This window comes from Cardiocondyla obscurior, linkage group LG12 (assembly GCF_019399895.1).
Source record: "Cardiocondyla obscurior isolate alpha-2009 linkage group LG12, Cobs3.1, whole genome shotgun sequence".
NCBI classification, from domain to species: Eukaryota; Metazoa; Arthropoda; class Insecta; order Hymenoptera; family Formicidae; genus Cardiocondyla; species Cardiocondyla obscurior.
Genome location: NC_091875.1, coordinates 47,269 through 67,184, shown reverse-complemented (window position 1 = coordinate 67,184; position 19,916 = coordinate 47,269). Strand labels below are relative to the sequence as shown.

At 36.1% G+C, this 19,916-nt stretch overlaps 4 protein-coding genes across 6 annotated transcripts; 2 read left to right on the top strand and 2 right to left on the bottom strand.

Moving 5' to 3' along the window:
- Positions 1-2: 2 nt before the first annotated feature.
- Positions 3-4,419, top strand: Moca-cyp (nuclear cyclophilin protein Moca-cyp). Of its 3 annotated transcripts, XM_070664146.1 has the most exons (10): positions 3-144; positions 213-481; positions 696-992; positions 1,126-1,213; positions 1,913-1,942; positions 2,022-2,167; positions 2,257-2,350; positions 2,416-2,668; positions 2,778-2,873; positions 2,946-4,419. In XM_070664146.1, the coding sequence occupies exons 2-10, from the start codon at positions 433-435 to the stop codon at positions 3,603-3,605; spliced, it is 1,713 nt and encodes a 570-aa protein (XP_070520247.1). In that variant the 5' UTR covers positions 3-144; positions 213-432; the 3' UTR covers positions 3,606-4,419. The 3 variants fall into 3 exon arrangements, with proteins under 3 accessions (XP_070520247.1, XP_070520248.1, XP_070520249.1); XM_070664147.1 differs by lacking the exon at positions 213-481 and having other exon boundaries at positions 4-144; XM_070664148.1 differs by lacking the exons at positions 3-144; positions 213-481; positions 696-992 and having other exon boundaries at positions 1,809-1,942.
- A 291-nt stretch (positions 4,420-4,710) lies between these two features.
- Alix (programmed cell death 6-interacting protein-like protein AliX) lies at positions 4,711-9,393 on the bottom strand. The gene is made up of 13 exons (XM_070664141.1): positions 8,804-9,393; positions 8,299-8,414; positions 7,935-8,062; positions 7,592-7,870; positions 7,428-7,529; positions 7,121-7,343; positions 6,920-7,043; positions 6,482-6,659; positions 6,252-6,413; positions 6,035-6,178; positions 5,751-5,966; positions 5,187-5,667; positions 4,711-5,099 (listed from the first exon to the last, which is right to left on the bottom strand). The coding sequence occupies exons 1-13, from the start codon at positions 9,001-9,003 to the stop codon at positions 4,996-4,998; spliced, it is 2,457 nt and encodes an 818-aa protein (XP_070520242.1). The 5' UTR covers positions 9,004-9,393; the 3' UTR covers positions 4,711-4,995.
- A 6-nt stretch (positions 9,394-9,399) lies between these two features.
- Mpc1 (mitochondrial pyruvate carrier) lies at positions 9,400-10,702 on the top strand. The gene is made up of 3 exons (XM_070664186.1): positions 9,400-9,694; positions 9,799-9,899; positions 10,385-10,702. The coding sequence occupies exons 1-3, from the start codon at positions 9,639-9,641 to the stop codon at positions 10,537-10,539; spliced, it is 312 nt and encodes a 103-aa protein (XP_070520287.1). The 5' UTR covers positions 9,400-9,638; the 3' UTR covers positions 10,540-10,702.
- A 122-nt stretch (positions 10,703-10,824) lies between these two features.
- On the bottom strand, positions 10,825-15,914 carry LOC139106983 (uncharacterized). The gene is made up of 12 exons (XM_070664142.1): positions 15,775-15,914; positions 14,847-15,695; positions 14,583-14,701; positions 14,232-14,506; positions 13,957-14,122; positions 13,699-13,879; positions 13,257-13,615; positions 13,021-13,177; positions 12,685-12,816; positions 12,326-12,443; positions 11,990-12,144; positions 10,825-11,906 (listed from the first exon to the last, which is right to left on the bottom strand). The coding sequence occupies exons 2-12, from the start codon at positions 15,497-15,499 to the stop codon at positions 11,801-11,803; spliced, it is 2,421 nt and encodes an 806-aa protein (XP_070520243.1). The 5' UTR covers positions 15,500-15,695; positions 15,775-15,914; the 3' UTR covers positions 10,825-11,800.
- Between the last annotated feature and the right edge of the window lie 4,002 nt (positions 15,915-19,916).

Here is a 19,916-nt window from a genome sequence, read left to right as displayed (position 1 = left end):
TAGCCGCTTTTTAATTTCCAATATTCTTCACGATTCTTCGCAGAGTCCGGGAAACATCCAGGAATCTGTGCCGGGATAGCGTACCTCGCAACTTCGATCGATTCAATTTCGTGGCTCGACGCCGGTTCAAACGGATCGTAAATAGTGAGTAAATTCATGTACCCGCAACTCCCTTGTGAGCCTTTTAACCTTTCCGTCCAACTTTTTTCCAGAATTTCTACGGTGCGTGTGTGATCGATAATTGTTCTCGTCTTCCTCAAGCTTCATCACGCCAGTGTCTTTGTCAGAATTTTTCCCTTTTGCATGATGAAATAGCACGTGCAAGAACGCACAGAACGCCATTTCTGACGTACCAAAACTTCGAAATCGCTCAGTCATACCAGATGGATAAGACACTCCGCACATCGATTATGCATTGATAACGCGTTGTGCATGAAATTCCTCAAGTGTGCTGACGCGTGTATTTTTCTATACTTTAATGGTTTTTATTCTACTTGAATTTTACTCATTTTTACTCAATTTTCTTTTATGCCTTTTTATTTTATTTTATCTTACGGTTGTTTTATTTTTTTTTATCTTGTTACCTAAATTGTATTATTATATACAATTATAATTTGTTATCTTTCTAAACGTCTATGCATATTCATATAATTTTGTAACAAAATTCAATATTCAAGGTAATTAATAATTTTCAGATAATCTAAAGTCCTTCACCATGGTCAATGCAAGGGTATTCTTCGATGTGGAAGTTGGTGGATTACCCATGGGCAGAATAGTCTTTGAGCTGTTCTCAGACACCTGCCCTATGACATGCGAAAACTTTCGTGCTTTGTGTACTGGAGAAAAAGGACTTGGGAAAACAACGAGCAAGCCATTGCACTATAAGGGCATTGTTTTTCATAGAGTTGTAAAGGATTTTATGATTCAAGGTGGAGATTTTTCGATAGGTAATGGAACAGGTGGCGAATCAATTTACGGTGGTACATTTGCAGGTAAGTGTTGATGCAGAATTTCATAATTCTGATATTTTATAAGTTTAATTTAATACTGAATTAACAGAAAAGCAAGGTATGGATAAAAATTAGATTCCTTTTTCTTAAGAAGCATCAATTTTCTGTTTTTCAGATGAAAACTTCATTGTAACTCATAATAAACCATTTTTGTTGTCAATGGCAAATCGTGGTAAAGATACCAATGGCTCACAGTTTTTCATGTAAGTATATTATTTAAAGTTATTTCCATTCGTTACTAGCTGCATGCACATTTAAATATTAAAATCTAAAGATTTAATACATATATTATAAAAACTGTAATTATACATAATTGTATTCTGTGCTTACATACGTAAGCAAAACCTTACAAGTACCCTAGGGAGCAGGATATCACAACACAATTTTTATTCCAGTTATTATTCTATTTTTCTTATTAAAGATTTTTTCTGAATATGCTTTTATTCTAGTAATTAAGTATTTTCTATAAATCCATATAAAATTAATAAAATATTAATATTTAGCCACATTCATCAAAAAATTCTCCCACCCTTAAATGAATGTTGTAAATTTGGGAAATTGAGCGATATGAAGCTGATCTTCGTAGCCATTTGTATTGTATGTTCCAAATAAATGATCAACAGATTTAATTACGTGGTAAAGGCTGGCAAGGGTTTTCACGAATGTACAGTGTTATTTCCTGAATCTCATGCAACGAACTCACGGCAGATAATTTAAAAAAAAAAAAAAAAAAAAAAAAGAACGTAGGAGTAAGAATCATTCTGGAGGAATGAATAACTTAGCGATGTTTTTGCGTAGTCGTGAGGGGGTCTGCACACCACTACTACAACACAAATGACCAATGAAAGCTCTGGCTCTTTCTGTTCATCTCTCATCCCCTTAATCATATTTTGTTGTTGTAGTACAACACAACCAGCGCCTCACCTCGACAAGTAAGTATAAATCACATTCGATAAATTAATTTTGAAAAGTTTTAAAGAACTTTCTTTGTAAGTAATATTTCATTTTCAGTGTCCATGTGGTTTTTGGAGAAGTAGTGTCTGGGCAAGAGATCGTTTCGCATATTGAAGGACTTCCAGTAGATCGAATGTCACGTCCGTTGCAAGATGCTAAGGTTGTGAACTGTGGCGAACTAGTCTTGAAAATTAAAAGTAAAGGTACAATTGCTCTCTATTCTATAAATACGAATACGAAAAATGAAAAAATCGTAATTTTGACACCTGATAAATATAATGTATGTTTGCAGCAAAAAAACGAGAAGCTAAGCAAAGTAGTTCGGCAGAGTCCGAGTCAGATTCTTATCCCGATAAAACGAAGAAGAAAAAAAAGAGCAAGAAAAGGTATGCTATGAACGTAAAAGAAATAAATTACTCAGATGTTCGATAACTACCCTGTCTCGTTTCAGTAAAAAAAGACCAAAGTCGGAAGACGGTGAAATTCAAGATTCTAATGAGGAAGATGACGGGGAACCTCATCCGCTAGTGTCCGTTACCAAAATTGATCCTGATGAAATTCCGGAAGTACCAGCAAATAAATTTTTGTATAGGGCAGGATCCACCAATAATGCAAATCAAAAGGAATTTAGACAGCATTATGGAAGAGATCGTGTGCGATCTCATAGAAAGACTGGCCGTGTTTTCAAGGGTAGAGGAATATTCGTAAGTGATCGCTCAATTATTACGCCAATATCTGTTATGCAACCACGATCATTCAATTCATTAATTTGCTAAGTTTCAATTATAATGCATATTATAATTAATATTTTAGCGATATCATACTCCTTCTCGAAGTCGTTCTAGAAGTACTACGCCACCTCATTGGAAGCAAGCTCAAAATCGTACTATTAAGCTGCACGAATTTCAGGTATAATTTTAATATATTAAAAATTATAAAATACGTTTGTTATTCCTTATTGACGCATGTTTTATATTGCAGAAAATAGAAAAAGAACGTCTTAAGAAGGAAGAGGAGTTTAAACAACGAGAAACTGATAGAGTTAGGAGATTCGTAGAGAATCCCGATGACAATGATCAACTGTCAGATTTAGGTAATATAGGCATGACAGAATCGATGGAAAATAAAGAAAATGATCAGATGGATGAGACAGTGGCTAAAATACAAGATGATAACGTTGAGGGAAATGACATTATGCAGAATAAGGAAGAAAATAAGCATAACAAAAATGAGAAATCATTCAAACATGATGCTAATCGGTCCTACGATCGCAATTCTCGACGTGATTCTAAGGACAGAAACAGAAGACGTGTACGTTCTCGATCAAGAGATCGTCGACGATCCAGAGAGAGAGACTACGAGCGTAGAGGAAGCCGTGACAGAAGAAATCGAAGAAATTATTCTCCTCGCAGAAGAGACTCTTACAGGACAAACAGATCCGGAAGAGATAATTATAGGCACTATGACAGGCGTAATGATCGACGTCGAAATAATTCCAGTTCTCAACAAGACAACGATATCAATTCTCGTCACGACAAGACCAAGTATAAGAAAAATGATAACGTACCGGATACGAGCCAAGCAAAATTTAAACGCCGTTCACGATCAAGCAGTTCTAGCAGTCAGCGCTCGAAAGATTAAATCTGCATTGTTCCACGTTTTTTCACTTATTGGCACCAACGAAATACTGTTAAAATAAAATTTATGACTGTCAATTTAAATTAATAAATATTCAATGATAAACTCAATGCGGTATTTACTTAAAACTATATTTTTAAGTAAACACTTTAATTATCAATTCAAAACTACAGTTTTAAGTAAATACTACAATTAATTAATGATTATATATCTGATAATGCTGAATTATCTAATCTAAATATTGTGTATCACATAAACATATTTTAAATGATCGATATTTCCGCCAATGCTTTTCAACACTCGTAATATTATAAATTTGGCATATTAGTTTACTAATCAATAATGCTGTAATAGTGCAGGAGAAATATATCTGTTTTTCAGTCACACATTTATGAATAGTGCACATATTCTATCATTTTGAGATATACAATAAGATTTTTATCTAAATTTAGATGCTTTATGAGAATCTCTTTTATCTTCGTTGATGCGTATGTATATTATATAGTTGCACATTTAATTTCTTTATCAAAATTCGGAGATTTCTTAAGCAATTCTTTTTAAAGAAATATAATTGTTCCGTTTCACATGATTAGTTCAGTCGCACGAAATTAAATCTGGAAAATAAATGAAAAAGTTGAATCAACGATTAGAAAAGTTAAATATTTTATATGTAAAACTTAAAATATATGTATGTATATATATATATATATATATATATATATATATATATATATATATATATATGTGTATGTATATGTATATATACATACGTATATATAATGTGTAAAATTGTAATAAATGAATTACTTGTATGCAATTCTTATGACTGCATTTATCATTAATACAATTTTTTTGTTTGCAGATTAATGTAGCAAGATTGCATTTAATACTTTTTGTACGATCAGTGAAATAGCTATTTTTACAAAATTATACTATAATACACATATATATAATTATATCGTTAATATAATTCACTAGAACGTGTATATATATATATTCTATATTTATACAAATGTAACGCGTACTTGAAATTGTTTTATCGTTAGTTGACGCATTACTTTTTTTTTTTTTTTTAGATCTAGGTAAAAATAATTTCTATACATTCGACTTATTTTACAAAATATATTTATAAATCAGTAATAAGCCCTCTGCACAAAATTGATGAAGCGGCGTTTAAAGCTTAACAAATGTCAACGATTGATCTGTAGATCAAGACTCGACACGGAAAAACGTGTAACAATTAGTAAACACAATTTCTTTTGCATTATACGCAACTTTGTCGCACAATGTTGATTAATAACTGATTTTTTTAGAATTTATATATATATATATATTATGCTTAATATACGAATATACTTTAAATCGCAGTATACACTAATACTGCTTGCCTGGTTCACCATGGATTTTGTCCATGCGGTGGTTGAGCGCCACCGTAACGTGGTAACGTAGCGTAATTTCCGAACGGAGCTTGGGGCACACCCTGGTATGGATTATATCCTGTTAAAAATCAATAAAATTTCATAAACGCGTTTCTTGGGTTTCAATCACTTTATAAACTAAAAACTGAAAAGTTCTTGTATATACCTTGATTAGGATATGGCATCGTGGCGTATGGATTGTATGTAGTTGGCATCGGTGGCGGAACATATGCTGGATATGGCGTTGCCGGCGTAGCACCATAAGGTATAGGCATACCACCTTGATGTTGCATCGGATAAGGCAGTTGTGGTGACGCTGTAGCGGATTCCGGTGTTGGATTTATACCAGGCGGACCACTATGATGTGATGGAATGCTCGGTGTTGCAACGGGGCCAGTCTGGCTCAAGTTTGTGGTTAAATCTTTCAAAAGTTCTTCTTTCTCCGTTTTTCGAGCGAAACAGAAGTCGGATATTTTGTTTTGGAAAACCACAAGTAGCTGCGTTAAATCGTTATAAAATTTAACTCCTTCTACTAAATTATTCTTCAGCTCCTTAAACGCATCATAAGCGGAAGCCAGTTTACACAGCATCGTTTCTCGCGTACTACCGCTACCAGCTTGTTCGTTTGTAAATTCTGAATGACAACTCTAAAGCAAATCATAACTTATTATACCACTTGTTCATTTTTGGTATTAAACGGTTATTTATTACAAAAAAATGTTAAATATACCTGAATTTCCGCAACTAATTTTTCTTGCTGTGCTATACTTTCTCGTACTTGCTTCTGTAAAGGCCCATAACACTTTCCCAAACTCTCGACAGATATATTTGGTTCGTCAATCACGCCGTCTTTTGCTAATGCCGAAAGAAATGTAGTTTTCATGTCATTAGCAGCAAATTTAAATTCATTTTCGATAGTGTCTCGTACAGTTTTTAATGTAGTCACCTAATAAAAAGATTGCAATCGTTAAATTATGTTAATTTAAAACACAATCAATTATATTTTGTACCTACATCTTCCATTAATTTCCTAAGCTTAATAACAGCACTACTTTCTTGAAGAGCAGAACCTTGCGGAATAGCTCTGGCAAGCTCATCCTCTTCTAAGCTCAAGATTTCAAATCCTTCTTTGTGGCTTTCATATTTTTCGCGAACTACCTATATATAGCCAACACAATAAAATATTTGTAAGATTTATTTCACTTTTCTGTCTTTGATAGTTTTTATTTACCTTATCAGCAGAGACTGCGTTATTTATAATCTCACGGTATTTTTGTAAATTATTAGTAAATTGTTCTGTTAATCTAGCACTAGGTGTTCTCTTCCAACGTTCTTTGAATTGTTCTCTTAATTGATTGTCAGATTCGCGCTCTTCTTGTAGCATTCTCTCACACTATAAGTACAAATAAAAGAGATAAGTAACATTTTTCAGAAGCTTTAATAAGAACATAATATTCGTACCTCATCCAAAAGCTCTTTATTACGTTGTAATAAATCAGGTAAATCTATCATAGATGATTCAAGAGCTTTTATTCCACCTGCTTCTCGTACATAACTTGCTTTATCCAACAACGATTGAGGTATTTCTGTTCCACTCGTATCTTCTATAGCTGCTGGCAAATTCAAACTTGCCAAAACGCTACAATAAGATCAAATTATTTAATAAGTATTAGAATTTCGTATTCTATCTGAAAAAAATTGATGGCAAGAGTAGAAGCTCGAAAGAAGCTCGGAATAGCAAAAAAACGCTTTGTTTTTCTATTTTAAGAGAAAAACTCGTCCGACCATATCGGAATGTAATGACACGCAGAAATTGGGATTTTTTTAAAAACGTAGCACGTGCACGATTTCTTCTAGTCTGACAATAAAAAAATACATTGCATTTCAAAACTTACATACCTGTTTAAAAGCTGAGTCATTTCACGAAGATTCGAAATTTCGTAATTAACAAGTTCATTACGACGATTTTCATAGGCCGACAATGCATGGCGCACATTAAGAGGCAACAACTCCGCAAACAAATCTGTAAAGCACGTCCATATAATTAACGTCATAGAAAAAAAAAAATTTCTTATTCAAAATCAACGATTGCGTGCAAACCTTTGAAATCGGCACTAAATACTTCGGGTAACGGAAGTAGTTTAGCAACACTAGCTTTTCCTATGGCTTCCAAATTTTTGATATCTGGAATCCTTTCGTGATAAATAAAATCGTTATCTTTTTTCACTTCCGTTAAATTTCTCTGAGCCCTGTTGGCGTAATCTTGGAATAAATTTGGTTTATTCGATCTTTGCTGTGCAGCTTTGAACAGTTCTACGGCATGCTGAAAACGTTAACAACTTTATTATATAGACACAAAAAATGAAAATTTGAAGTAAATATTTAGGTAATTTTCTACTGTAATTACCTCTAGTCTTGCAATTTCTTCACCAATTAATTTATTATTTTTACATACAAGTGACTGATAAAATTCAGCCATAGCGCGATAACCGGCTTGTTTACCCGCAATCTGCAATGACATTAATTTAAAGTAACGTATAATTTTATATAATTTTGTATTTATGTACTAACCAGGGGCACCCATTCCTTGTCCCAGAATGCACGAAAAATTTCTTTCTGAAATAATTTCAAAGCATCTGCATACAATTCTTCAGCTTGTGCCGCTAGTCTAGCAACAATGCCATCTTTCATAGAATCATGAATTGCTTTATGAACGAATATTTCTTGCGCTTGTGCAAGCATTAATGCACTTAATGCCCCGAGTGTTTCTGGACTAATATCAGGTGTTGGTTCTTGTTGAATCGCCATCATAACGTTTCCCTTTAGATAATTAAATATCCCAGCTGATTGCTATAAGAAGATTAAACCAATTAAACACGTGATATTAATGACATGCAAATATGAAATAACAAACCTGAAATAACTTGGCTGACAATTTTAATCCTTCATCACTATCTAAAGATTGTGTAGCTGCAACTGAACTTTGTAAAGCGGCAATATTGAAAAGTACACATACTTTCTCATATGCCAGTGTACTGATTGCTACATAAAACAATACAATAAGTTGTATCATATTGGTGTTGAGTCATATAAATTTAATTAAAATCTATATCACTTTATCTTATCTATAGAACTTTAATACACATTCTCAATCTAGAGATGACGTATAATATTTCAACATCTGTTTACCAATTACTTCAAATAACTCTTGTACAGTATCATTCAAATATTGATATAAAAATTGCAACTAAAAATAGATTATATTTTTCTGTACGTACTTAAGCTAAGTTTCCCTCCAAAAATGGTACGGTCAAAGGCATCTTTCCACTTGAATGGTATTTGCAATTCATGAGAAGGGATTTTTCCTTCCAGGGCACATAATTGATCATAATAGCTACAAACAAAATGCTCATTGATAATACAACATTCCACTTCAAGTACTGTTTCAAGATGCTGTACGATAAAAGCTTACATAAGCTACGATTTGAAAAGATACTTAAATTTGGATTGCAAATCAATAATGTTAATAAAAAAAAAAATTAAAAAAAATTAAAAAAAAAAAGGGGGGATGACAGAAGGAAAAACTTGCGATATTTTGTCATTATCTACTTAACGTAGAAACGTCATTCACCACCAGTTTCGAACTCGATGACATGCGATAATATTTGTTACGGAGGATACAAAAAGGCATACAAAATACGCCGTTCGAGAAATCGTGACGTTTGATCAACAGCACCTAATCAAGAGGATCGTGTAATCGGAATTGAACGAGGTGATTCATACCTGTAGATAACCTGCAAGGAACTTTCGTACTTTTCGAAGGCCCGCCACAGAGCATTGTTTCGCAGCTTGCTGAGCTCGGCAATCGCGTCCGTGTAATCTTTTCCCGTGCCGCTGTACGTTGACCGGATGACATTAGTAAGCGGTTTCACCACGTCAACGTCGGAGGGCTTCTTCAAAGGAATCGCAATCAGCTCCGCCATATTTGACGTATGATCTGTAGCCGTAGTTCACTTGTCCGTAGCCAAATCTTCACTCCTGCCACCTTCCATCACACATTTTCCCCCACGACGATATGAACTTGGTTACTATTTGCGACGTGGTTTTCACGAGCTTGCGCATCAATGTGATTCGTTGATAACGACACTTGCATTATCACCCACATCACGATACGGCCTTTTTATATAAATTATACATGTATATCATGAGAGATAACGTTTTGAATTTCGACCTCGTTCGGTCGATTATTGCTGTGCACGAGCTAGTGCCAGTGCATCACGTTATGCGGTTCATGTCCACTTACGTATATATATATATATATATATATATATATATATATATATATATATATATTCCTATTGCATGTATTGTACGATTATATAATTTTATGTTAATTATTTAGGCTTCGTTCAATCACGGGTAGCAATTGGCGCAGTCAGCATTGCCGTCTCTGTCCTTAGTCGTTTCCCCCTTTCCTCTCCTCTCTTTCTCTCACTCTCACTCTCACTCTCACTCGCTTCACGTACTTTTGTGCACTTCATCCCCATAGATTCTATCTTAAGCAAGGTCCAAACCCGTTGAATTTTTTTCCTTCACTGTGAACATACAGATATTCAAGATGAATCGCGTCATGAAAGTTCTCAGAAGCAAAGAAACCCGCGACTATTTTATGAGGCAAGTGGTTAAATTAAATTTTTTTTTTTTTTTTTTTTTTCTTATTGCTGCTTACTCACATTGTGCTCCTGCATCAGTTATCATATATGCTTTTCCTTTCTCAGCACACACTTTTGGGGACCCGTTGCTAACTGGGCGATACCGATCGCTGCCATCTCTGATATCCGGAGAGATCCCAAATTCATCAGTGGTAAAATGACTTTTGGTTAGTTTCAATATATACTCGTCATTATTATACATATTACATCTTGTTGATGAAATTCACGAGTATTTGCAGATTTCCATTTGCATCTCCTTCTTTATACATCTAACTTGCACTTGTGACTTTCATTTATTTATATTTCTCAAACTTTGAAAAGCATACACAGATACGTATGTTGTTTTCTGATATACATTACGTGTGTATTATACCATTAACTTGCACCGTTTATATCTGTTTTGTATTGTTTGCTATAAAATTTATAATAATTTAATAAAATTGAATTGAAAACACTTGGAACACAATCAGTACTTTTATTATATGATATTGCTCTTTTTATCTTATTTTGATAATCAACTATGGAACTCCCAGGGAATCTTCACCTGTTTGACGTGGAATTTATTAAGATTTACTTATTTGAAAGTTGTGACAATTTTGTAACTGTATTCACCTTATTGTTTATTGTCAATTTTCAAGACTATCTTTTTCAGCCTTGTGCTTATATTCAGCAATGTTCATGAGATTTGCAATCAAGGTGCAGCCACGCAACATGCTTCTATTTGCCTGCCACTTTGTCAATGAAGGAGCACAAATTACGCAAGGCTGTAGATTTATCAACCATCACTATTTTAGTAAGAAGGAATAGTTAGCTAAAAGATATATTATTGATATTTATTTTGCCAAAGCAATAAAATTTTATATTAATGTATGTACATAAAGATCATGTTATATAAAATCAATGTTTGTTAAACGTATAATGCAATTAAAAATTGTCTTTTAATAAATAATAAATTTAAATGTACTATCAACGTTTCTTTTCATTAATTTTTCTAATTAAAATAATGTGGGAAATTGATCTTAATTAAACGAAGAAGAAGGCTTGAAGAAAGAAGAGAAAATATAAAAAGAAGTCTAACAAAGTAAGATGATATAGATTTATATAAAACATTTGTATTTCATGTAAGTGAGACCAAATAATATAAAGTACAAAAAATTATTATCGAGTTTGAATTGACATTAGATATTAAAAATACTCTTAATGTATAATTCGCAAAATATTTTGTAAATGCAGCCTCGGCTAACAATTTTACATCTCTTTTCGAGATTATATTTGTAAGTGATCTAAATATGCAAGGTACTAAAACGGATAAATGGCTAAGATTATTGCAGAAAAATTTCTACAATTATCTGCAATTATATTAAAACGATGTGTATTAGTAAAATCTTATGGACTATATACTTTGCCCAGCTGAACACTGTCTTTGGAATATTAATATAAAAAAATGACGTATGTTTCATAATTATGTATATATACATATAAAAAAGTATTAATTTAAATTAAAAACATTTTTAACAAATAATTTGCACTGTTTATGATAATTTGGCTATTTGCATTTCCATATTTTTGTCGAGCTTATAATAAGTCTAAGCTTGTGTAAATATATTTTTTTATCATTAATAGATGTTATAAAATATCAACTTATATTACATATATTCTAAATTGTTAAAACGTCGACAATTAAAAACAATTATTATTAATATTTTAGGACGGATAGCAGTTCAGTTATATACGTACAAATATATGTATAACTATCAGATCTTTAATGTAATCGTGATTAAATAGATTAAAAAAAAAGTAAGTATATCACTTTTATCTTTAACATTGCGTTATTATAAAATTTCCAAAAATTTTATGCAAATGCATTAATTTTTTTTTAATTTTGATAATAAAACTTGTTTAATAATTTCTTTCATAATTGATTTATATACGTCTTTATATATGTATATTTATCTCTTTAGTAACGTTAACTTACTTTATAATGGACGGCTTGAAAAAGGTAATTGCTGATACGGAAATATGCAGCAATAGATACTCTGTCTTACAAAATGCTACGAGTATTTTATATTCATCTTCTTTGAGGTCGAAAAATTATCATTAGGCCTGATAATAGTAATATCCAACTAACTTGAATTGACGAAGCACCAGCCAATCGACATTTGAACATATCGTATCTGAAATAATAGCATTATAAATATATCAATATACAATACTAATAAGAAATAAGAATGATAATCACGATAAAATATGAAAATACCTCGTTTCTTTGTCATTAACGATATTATTAAATTCAGCTTCCATTAATTGTCCATCGTAATATGTAATTAAATCCTCAAATGGATACTCAAAACCTTGCTTGCATTCACATTTGTATCCACCTGTTTCAAATCCTCTTCCAAGAATAGGTACGCACTATGAAAATCAAATATTAAAAACTTGTCGATAGTAAAATTATTAACGCAAGTAAAATTCTACTAATTAAAATAATATGTTTTAAAATTATAGAAGAAAAATTTCTCTTCCAATATTTAGAGTGAACGTAATGCACATTTCTGCCATTGTTACTCAACACAATAGAATAATGTCGACTTACATATGACGTCTTTTTATCGCACTTGTGTGTATCCTTGAATGCGTTTGGTTGGTAAAATTTATCATCGCATTGGTTTATATCGAGTTGAAGCATATCCATGGTAACAGCTACGACACCCCTGTAAGTGTCTTACTCTTAAATATGATCTTCCTCGTCTCTTCCCTTTTTATTACAAAACTGGTTTTATGTCTCTACAGTGTCTCTCATACTGAATTTCTTTGACCTACGCACATACGTGCGTGCAAATGTACACACACCTGCACGTTCGCACGTGAATATGTACATACGTACGTACATGTGTATAAAAGTACGCTACTTCGTCCTATCGTGTATGATTACACTCTGATGAGAACACTCACTTGAATTCCAGTTTCTCTTTCAAGCTGTCCCAGCCGAAAAATGGGGATGCATAGGTAATTACCCACTTCTTCACCTTGCCGTTACAATCGAAGTACGGAGTTGTCCAGTGCCCATGGTCCAGGTTTGCTGCCCTACACAGACGGCCCATTCGCCGCGTTCCCATACATTAGAATAAATCGTACTTTAGAGATCGGATTCCCCCCCAAGCTTTCGGGAACGTAATCCTTTTATACTTTAATGCTCCGCTATATTTTTATCACCGTTTCGGAGTATATCGATAAAATTAAATTTATTATGCAGTCTTTGCACTAACAACGACGCATGTTTTTTCGTACCTGTAATAGTTTGGATAATGCTCGAACTTTTTTAAATACTCTCCAGTTTCATTAAACCGAATCTTTATTTTCATATAAAATTTCTCCAATTGATCGAAATTCGTTGCCCAACGTTGTTTTAACGATTGAAAATAACTTTTCTTCGTATACACTTCAGCTGTAATAATCATAAGCGCATATTAGCGCAAACAGAATTATATAAAATTTAATTTTAAAAAATCTTAATTTGATTTTACCTGTGTCGTTGAGTCTAGCCAAGTCTTCGAGTTTAAATTTGCGCGTATTTAGTTGCGTTTTATAAGCGTATGGGGCGAAGAACGTTCTATTGGTAAATTTATTACGATCCCAGAAAGTACCAGCTGACCATATTTTTGTATCGCCGAGCACCAGAGCTAATGTTTCCCCTATCATTTGATCTTCCGTGAGTGGCCGGTCGGCTACTCTTTTGCCCGAATATACTTCCAATGGATCCGATACTTGTAAAAATGCACTGATAAAGTTTGCCAATCTAGTTGCCATTTTTGCTTCGTTTTCAAAGAATTCTTCCGCCCCAAAGCTAATATCTCCGTGTAACATTAAATCTTGCGGGGCATAACTGAAAATTCAATTTAAAAGTTATTTAAATTCAAATACCTTGACAACAAGAAATATATGCAATAAAAAAATAATGGAACGTACTTTTTGCAAGTTCTTGAATTTATACCCAAAATAAATTTGAGAGCTTGGTCAATGTTTAGTTTCGTGTCGTCCAGGGCAGCTGGACCAATAGAAAAATTTCTATAATTATGATATCGCTCGAGATATTTCTCTTTAAGATACGGCTTTGCTTTCTCCCATTGCACAGGCATTTTATGAACCCCTACGGAATGAAATCTTTATTAAAGAAACTTTGTACTAAGCGATATCACGATCGGAAGGAAATAAAAAGATACATACAACCGATCCGTGTACAATCGAAGCCATTGTAATATTGTTCTTGCGTGGCTCTCTCCACTATTTCACCGAGATAAGGCCGTCGTACGACAGTTGGTAATCTATAACCTGGTCTACATCTGCATTGATATCCACCTCTTCTAAAACCCCAGCCATGTATCGGTTCGCACTACCCAGTCATAAATCAGACAAAAGTGCGTATTGATTAATCGTTAATTAAATATAAACTCGTGCAATTATTAATAGCTCAACAATAAGTTGATTAAATTTTTTAATACCTCTGTAGTATCCGTTTTACATCTTGCGGTATTGGCAAATCTATTGGGACCACTGTTTCCTTTACCTTTGGGACACTGATTTATATCTATTCTGTCAAAGTCCATTTCCATTACCGAAACAGCAGTATACGTTGGATATTCGATATGCCTGAAACCAGTATGTCGTGGATAGATATCTGCTACGGGTGAAACTGCAGCTACGAGCCATCGATTTGATCGGCCACAATCAAAATATGGTCTAGTCCATTTTACAGGTCCAGGGTATTCATCGGCACCTGTGTAATAAAATCGTGATGATAAATAAATGCAATCTTTAACAATTTAGAATAGTTTTTGTAGCTCCTTCATTACCAGGTGGGCCGTGGAAAGTAAACGTTTCATTTGTATTGTTGGCATAGCGAATTTCAACTTGATACGTCGTTTTAGTGTCGTGTCTTTTCTCTACATTATCTGGTAACCATTTTTTAAACCTACAATCGCACAGTTAAACACGTTGAACAAATTAAAATGTATGATTTTATGTTATTAACAAAATATATTTTAAATGAAAAATTTATAGAAACTTATACAAGTTTTTAGTTCCATAATTCCTATCGATCGCTTTTACATACATACCATTCGTTTATACGATAAAAGTCAGTGGTATAATCGTCGCTGAGCCTGGTGTTGGGAAATGCTCCTAAATCCTGCACAGTAAATGTATTTCTGGTCGATATTCTTTCCAAGTGTATAGGATCGTTGAAGTCGTCTGCCCTAAAGGTTCGTGGCCCAAATCTGGGAAAGGTTTTATTGAAGAAGCCCCTGTACGATGGCGAGTAAGACATATTGGGCGAGAAATAGATGGCCGAGGCATTGATATATGGATTGGCGGAAACATCTGCCACCGTAGACAAAAAGTAATACATCATGCCCGGATCATACGTGTCGTTGATCGCGGGTCGAATAAAACGCGATTGCAGAATGTAACTCCAGAAGAAGCTCCTACTGAGTGCCATGTTGTGAAGATGCAGCAAAGCCGTGCGATTGGGAAACACCGGATTGATGTTGATGTCCTTTATGTCAGGTAGATGCGACACTGCGTCCTCTGGCAAATATAGATCACCGAGGTGCTGTATCACGCAATTGTCGCTGGTTACTTTGTCCATCCGTACCCTGATCTCGTCGAAGGAGTCGCGGGACTGCCATTCGTATTGACCGACAACGCCCAACAGGGAATAAAACCAGTAGACGATGACGATAGGCGTCATCGCCTGGCGAACGAAAGCCATCTCAAAAAGAAAATACGCACTTTCTCTCCTCTCTCTCTCTCTCGTTCGAATGAGCTTTCGGATTAAATTCGGGTTAAAATATCGCTGTTAAAGCCACTTTCTCAACATTTTTTTCAGCGTGCGCCATGCAGCCTCGCTTTTTCTGTTTCTCCGTTTGTCAGACGCTGATCCGCGAAATAAAACTCGTATTATATTCCTACGGGGGAGAAAGGTTTCCTTATTACACACAGATTTTTATTTATACCTCGGCGAAGCTAGGTTCCAAATTTTCTTACCTCGTACGGATCTCTCGATCACGTCGAACAGATGATGTTTGGAATAAACACGCCCAGTCGCGCGGAGCGTGTTTCATGAGTACCACGATTCGTTCAAGTGTGACGTCATCGCTGGGATGCGTTACGTTACCTTTCGATACGTATACGTACGTATCGAAATGCGGCGACCGTTTGAATTTTTCTTCTTCAAATTATCGTCTGAGAAATCCAAGTCGCTTTGAATATCATTCGGAAATCCTCGGAATAATTAATTCGAGCGTTTCGAACATCACTTTAAGGTATTGTAGAAAAAGATTAGAATAATTTGAAAGGGTCGTGCGATAAATCGACATACGTATAATTGAAAAAAAAAAAAAAAAAAAAAAAAAATATATATATATATATATATATATATATATAGAAGAAAATATAGTAAAGTCTTGTATATCAAGCGTGGATATTCCCGCTTCGAGATTCCCGCACGCCGAGCTAACCTAAAACGGGCTAACCTATTACGATTCCACCCAGAGGCCTTACGCGCCGTGTCTCGTCATGCGATTCGACTCATCCCACCCTTGAATGGCGTCCGGGTGCGTCTCGAGTTTTACCCGGGGTGTGTCGCGCGCGGAAATAAAGAAGCGCACTTCCCTTGCTGCGCGCGTAAAAGCAGTTCCCAGAGCGCACAAGAGGAAAACAAAAGTATGACTTAATACGAGATAACATTTAGGCGGCCTTTATTATGATAATCCACATAGCGCCCTGGTCCAACGACCCCCCAAGGGAATCGGGGCTCTTCTTCTCCCTTCCCCCGTCGCCCGTCCTTCGTCCGGGTTCCGCGCGGCTGTTCTGTTCCGCCGGGCGGTGGTATTATTGTCCTGCAATACAGGTTCACCCCTATTTATCTGCGAAAAAGGGAGAATTTCTCTTAGCGGTAAACGAGTTTGCGAAGGAGAGCGAGAAGACAGCGAGCACGACTCGCTGGGGGTCCGTCGGAGTACGAGGAGACGCGGAGAGGAGAGAGGAAGGACCCCACGGTTAATGCCACGCTGTTTATGCTGGCTTGCGCAAAGGGGGGGCGGGGGAAGGGAGCCCTCCTGAGAAAAATCTTCCTTACTGTCTGCACTCGTGGTGCGGATCGCCGATATTAACGTGGGAAACAAACCGAACCTGTGCGGCGCGGTGTCATTAAGTATTGTCGTCGGAAAAAATCATCGTCCGCTGGTCCTGCGCCCCAATGTTTCTCTGCACATGTCGGGCCTCGCTCTCCTCTTGTCAACATCGTAGAAATACGACGTTACTTTCGACCACGTTTTGCCGGAAATAATATTAACGTCGCCGTCGGTGTTGCAACTAAAAGAAAATGTGTCCTCGCGTCGACGATAAATATAATTAATGTAATAAAATAATTTTACCTGCCACGCATACTCTTTGAATAATTACATTTACCAAAGACGCACGGATAGCTGACATTTAGTTTTTTTTTTTTTCAACGCGCTGTTAAGTTAGTCGTCGCAGATCTCTTTCAAGTATGATGTTAATTATTTGATTAATTAATCAATTGTTTGCTAATATTTATTTATTCATTTACTTTTCAGAAACCTGTAGCGTAAAATCATGAGAGAAATGGTAATGGGCTTTTCTATTTAATTTAAATGTGAAAAGTAAAAAAACTTGGCAGATCCTATTCGTTCCCCAAACGGTGTTAAACTTGGGATGGTGTCAAACTTAGTATCAGACACCCCGTATATAGAATATACTGGGTAATCGCGAAATCAAATGCATCCTGCCATTTTCTCAAGTACGTTGGGAAAATGTTGGATAATCGTTATTCGATGCAACGGTTCCTTTTTACAATTAAATAAATGAGCTACTTCTATATAAAAAATAGGTATACGATCAAAATTGTACTCGGTAACTTGTAGTAAAACAGACGATACTCCCGCGGTCAACAGTTACATTCAAAACGTTTGAATGACGAAACTTTGAAACTGGGAGAGTAAGACGAATTATCATGCGCGATGATCGACTGTAAATTATTAAATTCGTCAATTTAATCAAAAAGTAACATAAATTGAGATTGAAACAAATGTAATTTTATTCGCGTTAGATTACCCAGCTACGTAGACTCGATTGAGGGACGGAGATAGTTGGAAGTCATCTCTGCCTCAAACAGCTTGCAAACTATTAATCTAGGTTAAATTAGTTTACCAACACCCTAGATAGTTGTTTCCATTGTATGTACCAAAGTCCGTAAGTACCTTTCTTACTTCAATACGGTGAAAAGTAAGGAAGGGTGCATCGTCCGGTAAAATTTCCTCCAACTCAACGACTATTAAATAAAGTTTGTAACTCTGCGATATACATGTACGTATAACAATGAACGTGCACTCGCTCACAAGTTTCCTCAGTCATTTTCGAAAATCGCTCCTTCGAATTCACCCAGTATATAGGAAAAAAAGAAGCGATCTTGACTAAACTGTTTGTCCGAGCGCGGCAAATATCAGGAGACAAAAGAAACCTGTTTATCTGAAGCAAACTAGAAATTTTGGTTTTCAAGAGTGCAGATTTAAAGAAATCTATGGTAATGCTGGATAATTTTTTACAACATTTGAAACGCAACGTTTAGTTTAATAATACGTTATTATACGCGCCCGAGGGATCAATCTCTTCTTTCACTTTTTTTTTTTTTTCTTTTTTTGGAAACATTTGCAACTAATTTTTCGCGTTAATATAAATCGATATACTTATAAATGAGTAAAATATTTGTTTCTCTGCGTATAAAATTTGCGGTGTTAACAGAAGCAGATGTGTGTCTGTTTTGTCTCGCAGCTTTTCGATATCAAACGCAAGCGTGTCTGGGACATTGTGAGATATGTAAATACAAAGAGACAAACGTGGAATCGCGCGATACGAAATTTCCGAAAATACGAATAAAAATTTCGCTAAACGCGCCGATCAAATTTTAACCTCCCACGACAATGGCACGTGAAGACTGTGCAAAAAAGTGCATTGTCTGCACGGCGCAGACGGTCGATTGGTGCGATGAGGATAACGTGAGGAATCGGGTATTCTTGAAAGGGAGAAAGAGAAAAGAAGAAACAAAGAAAGATAGCGATGGAAGATGGCGGTGAGAGAGGGAATGTGGGAAAAAGACAAAGAGTAAGAGGAGTGGACGAAGAGGGCAAGAAAGGATGAAATAAAACGGGAAATGGGGAAAGGAAGGCGTCCAGGATACTAGCGTGCGCGACGGTACTCGAGGAGAATTAAATTTTTGTGGCGAGAGTGCGGCCTGCCGGTCCGTCCAACCGTCGATAGTTTTTAGGATGGCCCGCTTCCGGCAGAGCCGACGCGGCACGACGCAGCGCAACGTAAATGCGGCGTGGTAAGGCACCCGGCCGGCCGGCCGGCCTGCCTGCCGGCCGGCTATCCCGTCTACCCGCCTGCCTGCTTGCCTGCCTGCCCGCCTGCCCGCTCGTTCGCCTGCCCGCTCGTTCGCCTGCCTGCCTGCCTGCCTGCCTGCCTGCTGCGTGCGATTCTCAGCAGATAAAAATAATCATCAAGAAAGTAGAAAAGTTCCGAGCCGAACAGGTTTCTGCAAGGCGAGAGCGAGCGAGTGAATCAGGCAGACCGACGTATCCCGGTCTCGCTCGCGCCGCTTCGTTGGGCCGCGTCGCGTCGCGCTCGCGCCGCGCCACGCCGCGCCGCGCCGTCGGAGGGACGCGGGTGCATGCTCCGACCAGACGGGTGGCTTACGGTTAGCACAGGACCGTAACTATGCCGGCAGATGTCCCGTCGCTACTTCGCCCGTTGAGATCGCTGACCGTTTCCCTTTCGGCGAGACGCGAGTCGAGGAGACGTGTCGAGGTCACAGACACACGTCATCCGTAGGCATGCGTGTCCACGATTCAGCGCACGAAATTTGCACTATTAAAAAGAAAAAAGGACGGCGTGAGAGACGAAAGAGAGAAAGGTGCTCTTTGCGGCTGTGCTTCTTTTCCACGATTCCTTGTGGATTTTTTCTTTTTTAAACCTCGGCTTTGCTCTACGAAACAAAAATTCTTCAACATTGTCTCGTCGTAAAAGACGGATGCGGGTTCCTTTGACTCTTCTTTTTTTTTAATGTAAAGAAATTGACCAAATAAAACAATCACAATATTTGAATA

What these genes read in the sequence shown, in the direction of transcription:
- Alix (XM_070664141.1), bottom strand. Translation starts at nt 9,003, where the DNA reads ATGGCGGAGCTGATTGCGATTCCTTTGAAGAAGCCCTCCGACGTTGAC. An exon ending in TCCTTGCAGGTTATCTACAG is followed by an intron (nt 8,415 to 8,803) that starts GTATGAATCACC and finishes TTTTGTTTGTAG; the next exon opens with CTATTATGATCAATTATGTG. An exon ending in TTAGGAAATTAATGGAAGAT is followed by an intron (nt 5,967 to 6,034) that starts GTAGGTACAAAA and finishes TCTTTTTATTAG; the next exon opens with GTGACTACATTAAAAACTGT.
- Mpc1 (XM_070664186.1), top strand. Translation starts at nt 9,639, where the DNA reads ATGAATCGCGTCATGAAAGTTCTCAGAAGCAAAGAAACCCGCGACTAT. An exon ending in ACCCGCGACTATTTTATGAG is followed by an intron (nt 9,695 to 9,798) that starts GCAAGTGGTTAA and finishes TTCCTTTCTCAG; the next exon opens with CACACACTTTTGGGGACCCG. An exon ending in CAGTGGTAAAATGACTTTTG is followed by an intron (nt 9,900 to 10,384) that starts GTTAGTTTCAAT and finishes TATCTTTTTCAG; the next exon opens with CCTTGTGCTTATATTCAGCA.
- Moca-cyp (XM_070664146.1), top strand. Translation starts at nt 433, where the DNA reads ATGAAATTCCTCAAGTGTGCTGACGCGTGTATTTTTCTATACTTTAAT. An exon ending in TATTTTTCTATACTTTAATG is followed by an intron (nt 482 to 695) that starts GTTTTTATTCTA and finishes AATAATTTTCAG; the next exon opens with ATAATCTAAAGTCCTTCACC. An exon ending in CTTGAAAATTAAAAGTAAAG is followed by an intron (nt 2,168 to 2,256) that starts GTACAATTGCTC and finishes GTATGTTTGCAG; the next exon opens with CAAAAAAACGAGAAGCTAAG.
- LOC139106983 (XM_070664142.1), bottom strand. Translation starts at nt 15,499, where the DNA reads ATGGCTTTCGTTCGCCAGGCGATGACGCCTATCGTCATCGTCTACTGG. An exon ending in AAAGAGAAACTGGAATTCAA is followed by an intron (nt 12,444 to 12,684) that starts GTGAGTGTTCTC and finishes AGACACTTACAG; the next exon opens with GGGTGTCGTAGCTGTTACCA. An exon ending in GTTAATGACAAAGAAACGAG is followed by an intron (nt 11,907 to 11,989) that starts GTATTTTCATAT and finishes CTATTATTTCAG; the next exon opens with ATACGATATGTTCAAATGTC.